This window comes from Lygodium microphyllum, chromosome 26 (genome assembly GCF_053477565.2).
Source record: "Lygodium microphyllum isolate KBCC chromosome 26, Lygodium_microphyllum_v1.1.10, whole genome shotgun sequence".
Taxonomy (NCBI): domain Eukaryota; kingdom Viridiplantae; phylum Streptophyta; class Polypodiopsida; order Schizaeales; family Lygodiaceae; genus Lygodium; species Lygodium microphyllum.
In genome coordinates, this window is record NC_141160.1 from 43183827 (window position 1) to 43189826 (window position 6000).

General features: G+C 45.9%; 1 protein-coding gene across 2 annotated transcripts; it reads left to right on the forward strand.

The window, feature by feature from the left end:
* Positions 1-221: 221 nt before the first annotated feature.
* LOC148013198 (heat shock protein 81-1) lies at positions 222-3129 on the forward strand. 2 transcript variants are annotated; one of them, XM_087668623.1, is made up of 5 exons: positions 222-367; positions 470-602; positions 685-826; positions 969-1246; positions 1401-3129. In XM_087668623.1, exons 2-5 carry the CDS (start codon positions 477-479, stop codon positions 2961-2963), a joined length of 2109 nt encoding a protein of 702 aa, XP_087524749.1. In that variant the 5' UTR covers positions 222-367; positions 470-476; the 3' UTR covers positions 2964-3129. The 2 variants fall into 2 exon arrangements, with proteins under 2 accessions (XP_087524749.1, XP_087524748.1); XM_087668622.1 differs by having other exon boundaries at positions 246-397.
* The last annotated feature ends 2871 nt before the right edge of the window (positions 3130-6000 follow it).

The following is a 6000-nucleotide window of genomic DNA, read 5'->3' on the forward strand; positions in this document are numbered from 1 at the left end:
AGCATGGACAATGTTTTGAGCATGCGAACCACTAATTGAATGAAGCCTTAGAGTTGGGTTGCATGAAGAGTACCTGGCCTTGCTTTTCTTTGGAAATATTAAAGCTTGAAATTCATATATTTGTGCACGTAGCGTGCCTTCAAAAAATAATTATGTTTGGAAAAAAAATACATCGCAAGCTTCGCAATAATTTACAATATTTTTGGAAATGGAAAATGGAAGGAAAAAGGAGTTAGGGTTTTATGGTTTCAAGCTAGACCTAACTCGATCGACGTTCTTGAGAAGCAAGGGCTGCGGAACTTTCTAGAACGCTTGGTCCGCCGCTCTCTTTAACCCCTTCTCCTACTCAAGAAGAAGCGTGTTGCCAGTATCCTTCCACCCCACGCGACTACTATCAGTATTCTTCCTTCTCATTTTACCCCAGAGATCTCATCTTTCCCTATCTCACTGCCTGTTTTCTTCCGCGCAGACTTGCCATGGCGGCTGAGACCGAAACCTTTGCCTTCCAGGCAGAAATCAACCAGCTCCTCAGCCTCATCATCAACACCTTCTACAGCAACAAGGAGATTTTCCTCCGTGAGCTTATCAGCAATGCCTCTGATGTAAGTCTGTCTTTCTCTGTTTTGGCTTGTGTCTGGAGCTGTCTTACTAACTTCCTTCTGTTGCTTCGCTCTGCTGTTTTAGGCGCTTGACAAGATCCGGTTTGAGAGCTTGACTGACAAGAGCAAGCTCGACTCTCAGCCGGAGCTTTTCATTCACATCATTCCAGACAAGGCGACCAACACATTGACCATCATCGACAGCGGTATTGGCATGACAAAAGCAGGTAAGACGTATTTCCGTGCCACGCATGCGAACTGCAAGTATTTAAACGGATTCTTGGCACGTCTTCTGTTTGTTCTCATCAATTCGGTTTGACATAGCAAATAATGTTCTGCCTATGGCGGCTTTGGCGGTTTTGGCTCCAGATCTGGTCAACAATCTCGGTACTATAGCCCGATCCGGTACTAAGGAATTCATGGAAGCCCTGGCTGCCGGGGCAGACGTCAGCATGATCGGCCAGTTCGGTGTCGGGTTTTATTCTGCGTATCTTGTGGCAGAGAAGGTGGTAGTTACGACCAAGCACAATGACGACGAGCAGTACATTTGGGAGTCTCAGGCCGGCGGTTCCTTTACTGTTACCCGTGACTCTGGAGAGCCTCTAGGCAGGGGAACAAAGATTACTCTTTACTTGAAGGAAGACCAGGTATGCTGTTATTTCCTTTTATGTCGTACGTCTTCGTGCTCTTTGACGAGTCTTGAATTTGTACGTCATGTCGGCCGTGGTTCCACCCTACTGGGCTGGGCGCTTGTTTTGGCCTTTTAACTCACCTTCTGAATTATGGTTAAATTTGGTGCAGCTTGAGTACCTTGATGAGAGGAGGTTGAAAGACTTGATTAAGAAACATTCTGAGTTCATCAGCTATCCCATCTCTTTGTGGACTGAGAAGACCACCACGAAAGAGGTGTCGGATGATGAAGATGAAGAAGAGAAGGAAGACAAAGAAGAGGAAGAGGGAAAACTTGAGGAAGTAGATGAAGACAAGGAGAAGGAGAAGAAAAAGAAGAAGAAGGTCAAGGAAGTGTCTCACGAGTGGTCTCTTGTGAACAAACAGAAGCCTATTTGGATGAGGAAGCCTGAAGAGATCACGAAGGATGAGTACGCCGCTTTTTACAAGAGTCTGACCAACGACTGGGAGGAGCACCTTGCTGTGAAACACTTTTCTGTGGAAGGGCAGCTGGAGTTCAAGGCTGTCCTGTTTGTCCCTAAAAGAGCTCCTTTTGATCTGTTTGATACTAGGAAGAAGCTGAACAACATCAAGCTTTATGTGCGCAGGGTGTTCATCATGGATAACTGTGAAGAGCTCATTCCTGAGTATTTGAGCTTTGTCAAGGGCGTTGTGGACTCTGAAGATCTGCCGCTTAACATTTCCCGTGAGATGTTGCAGCAGAACAAAATCCTGAAAGTTATCAGGAAGAATCTTGTGAAGAAGTGTGTTGAGATGTTCTTTGAGGTTGCAGAGAATAAAGAAGACTACACCAAGTTCTACGAGTCTTTTGCCAAGAACATCAAGCTCGGCATCCATGAGGACAGCCAAAATAGAGCTAAGCTGGCTGAGTTGCTGAGATACCACTCTACTAAGAGTGGAGATGAAATGACAAGCCTGAAGGACTATGTGACGAGAATGAAGGAAGGTCAGAGTGATATTTACTACATCACTGGTGAGAGCAAGAAGGCTGTAGAAAACTCGCCCTTCCTGGAGAAGTTGAAGAAGAAAGGGTACGAAGTTCTATTTATGGTGGATGCCATTGATGAGTATGCAGTGGGTCAATTGAAAGAGTTTGATGGAAAGAAGCTGGTCTCAGCCACAAAAGAAGGGCTGAAACTTGAGGACTCTGAGGAAGAGAAGAAGAAGAAAGAGGAGTTGAAGAGCAAATTTGAGCCTTTGTGCAAGGTAGTCAAGGATATTCTTGGTGACAAGGTTGAGAAGGTAGTTGTGTCTGACCGTGTGGTTGATTCTCCGTGCTGCCTGGTGACTGGTGAGTATGGCTGGACAGCAAATATGGAGAGGATAATGAAAGCACAGGCACTGCGCGATAGTAGCATGTCTAGCTACATGTCAAGCAAGAAAACAATGGAGATCAACCCTGAGAATCCCATCATGGAGGAGCTGAGGAAGAGAGCCGATGTTGACAAGAATGACAAGTCGGTTAAAGACCTTGTCTTGTTACTGTTTGAGACTGCGCTGCTCACCTCTGGTTTCAGTCTTGATGACCCCAACACCTTTGGTAACCGCATTCACCGCATGCTTAAGCTTGGCCTCAGTATAGATGAAGACGCTGGTGTGTCTGCTGAAATTGATGATGATATGGGAGGCGAGGATGCAGAGGCAGAGGGAAGCAAGATGGAGGAGGTTGACTAAATCATTACACTTTCTGGTTCCTGTAGCATGATCTCAGACGCCGAGATGTCGTTCAGTAAGTTGTTAGAGACTGTAGGCCATTAATTTCTAGGCCAATTTTGTTTGTGTTGTAAACTTTTTGATTAACCAATTCAACATCAAGTCCTCATATTCTGAGTTTTCTATATTTTTTGTTATCTGAATTGTCTCCTCGAAGTTGATGGAACCTTCCATATTTTGTCCAGTCTGCTAAACTCATGAAGTTTGATCGAGTTTTATGTCATCTTGGATTTCCGTACTGTTTGTGGAATTTTATATGACTGTTCCTTGATTATAATCTTGGAAATGTAATTTGAGTGTTTTCTCTCGCTTCTTCGATATAATTTCAAGAGCAGTTGTAGATCGGAGCGTGTAGCTTCCTCCTGCTCTGCAATTGTAATTTTTGTTTGATGGGTGGGTTTAGACGACACATGCACATCTCGGGTTCTTCTCGATGTATCATTCTTTTTGGGTTCTACAAGTCAGCTGCTTAAGTGCGTCTGCTAATTTCCCTGGATCATCCTCTTTTGGATTTTGCCGTGGAGGAAACGGAAGATTGCATAATGGTATGTTTTATGGTCTTTTAATACGGTGTGCTCTTTGTGGTGGTCAAAAGAGTTGGATAGTATTCTTCTTATGTGCATGAGTGAGAAAAATTTAGAGAATTTGCTTCTCGTTTGTGATCAATTTGAGTAAAGAAGTGAGAGAGAGAGAGAGAGAGAGAGAGAGTGTGTGTGTGTGTATGTGAGCCGGAGAAAAACGGAAGATGGGGTTTGAGTCTCTGAGAGCTTTGGAGAAAGAGTCTGGGATAATATTCTCACATGCAATTGGTTTCAAAGGAATGGCTGAAGATTTTTGAAAATGTGACATATAATTTGACACTGCTGTGCCTCTAAGCCCCAAAAAAGACCTACATTACAAAGATGTATGCATGTGTGAGCATCCCCCCCCCCCCCCCCCACGCCCCAGAGGTCTTCAAGATCACATACAAGGACAATGGATGTCATGGACAGAGGGAAATCCTGAAGTCCCCCTATGGGATAGCAATGTTGAAGGTATTGAACACGATTTTTGAAGATGGCAAGATTTTGGAGGCGTTGGAGTCATCCATTGTGGTGTCCATCCCGAAGAAGGGTGATCTTACCAATCCCGACAATTACCGTGGCATATCTTTGATATAGTTGCTGCTCAAAATGCTAACCTCAACTGTGGAGGGTCTATAAGGTCTTAGAGAGCTGCAAGTTCTTCCTCGAAGCACAAGCCGGATTTCGGGAGCACAAGTAGTGTATCCGACAAGTTGCATGCCTTGAAAAGATTGTGAAGAGGTGTCGTGTGGAGGGCAAATCCACCTATGTCGCCTTCATCGATTTCAAAAAGGCATACGACACTGTGCTGCACCAAGCTTTGTTTTGCAAGCTGCGAGCTTGCGGAGTGGAAGATCGTTGCATACGGTTCATAGAGGGGTTGTACCAAGCTTCAGAGATGAGGGTGAGGGTAGGAGACCTGTCCGAAGCCATTTCAATGAAGCAAGGGGTACGCCAAGGATGCCCCGGGTCCCCCACCCTCTTTAACATATTTATTAATGATATCATAAACGAGGGTGACGGATTCGGAGTTAGCGCTTTTTGGTATTCATGAGAAAATTTAAGGGCTACTTTTTGCAGATGATTTGATTCTCCTTGTAGAGTCCGTCGAGAAGTTGCAAGAAGCATTGAATCGGTTGAGCGAGTGGGCTACCAAGTGGGGAATGAGTTTTGGCTTATCAAAGTGTTAAGGCCATGGTCTTCTTTGGCGACTTGCAAGCTTTGAGAGATGGACCACTCCACCTAGGGGCAGAACGGATCGAGGTCTGTGAGAGAGACCTATCTGGGCATCGTGCTAGATAGTGAGTTCTTGATTGAAACAATAATTTGGGAGAGGATTGAGAAGGGCCGTAAGACCCTTCATGCTTATCAAGCATTCCTCTCTTCCCGCTTGACCCCCATGTGGACAAAGACCCAATGTTTTCAAGGCGTGCGTGTTACTGATCTTGACGTACGGTGCCGAAATTATGGGAGGGCATGGTCAGATACTCCTTCAGCCGTTGGAGACAATGGCTGTCACGGGGATGAAGTGGATCTTGGGCAAAGGGGTTAAATCGACAGCGGTCGGAGCATCCACCTTACATAAGGAATTCAATATCCCCCCCATTCCAACATTTTGCGGTGAGCAACGTGCACGTGCCTTCAAAAAGTACCCAGGGGTTAGGACGTGGATTTGTGAGCTCTTGAAACCTCCGTCATGTACTAAAAGAGTCCACAAATGGACCTGGGCTTCCATGACCGTGCGTTGGCTAGAAAAGTACGTCCCTGAAGCACCTCTACTCACTGTAAGATATCATGTCTGGATGAAATGGGAACGGCAACACGAGTGTGTGAGACTCCCCTCCTATAATGAGAACAAGTTCAAATGCTCAAGGAATTCTCTCTTTCGCACTAACCTATCGGAGAACGTCAAGGCTTCTGAGGAAAGGTTTCTGTGCTTAGCATGGGTTGGAGGGGTGAAGATGGTTGATAGCTATCGACATTCTCGTCAGCAAACTTGCCCTCTATGTAGCTCTCACGAAGGAGGAACCTCTTATGCACACATCCTGCTTTCCTGTCCTGCGTTGACCGATGAACGCGGTAGGCACATTTCGGGTATTATATGTGAAACTTGCGACCTGTTGTCCCGAGGGTGTACCTTAAAGGATAAAGCTACGCTACTCCTTGGTGGGGAGATCAGCGGGGTGTGTTTGCCCAACTAGGTGAGCACTCGTCCGCACTTGAGGAATGTGGTCCCGGGGCATTGCCTCGTGGTAGCATTCCTCGGTGAGGTGACGCCGAGTTACTTGGAAGCATTATATTCGTGATCCCTACCCTTCGCGGGTAGGGAGATGACAATATCCTCCCTTTGCGATCTTGTGCGCAAGCTCGTACTTGTACTAATGATGGCACCACCTCGCTGAAGCAAGCGAATGCTGTTGGGAGGCAGTGTTTGC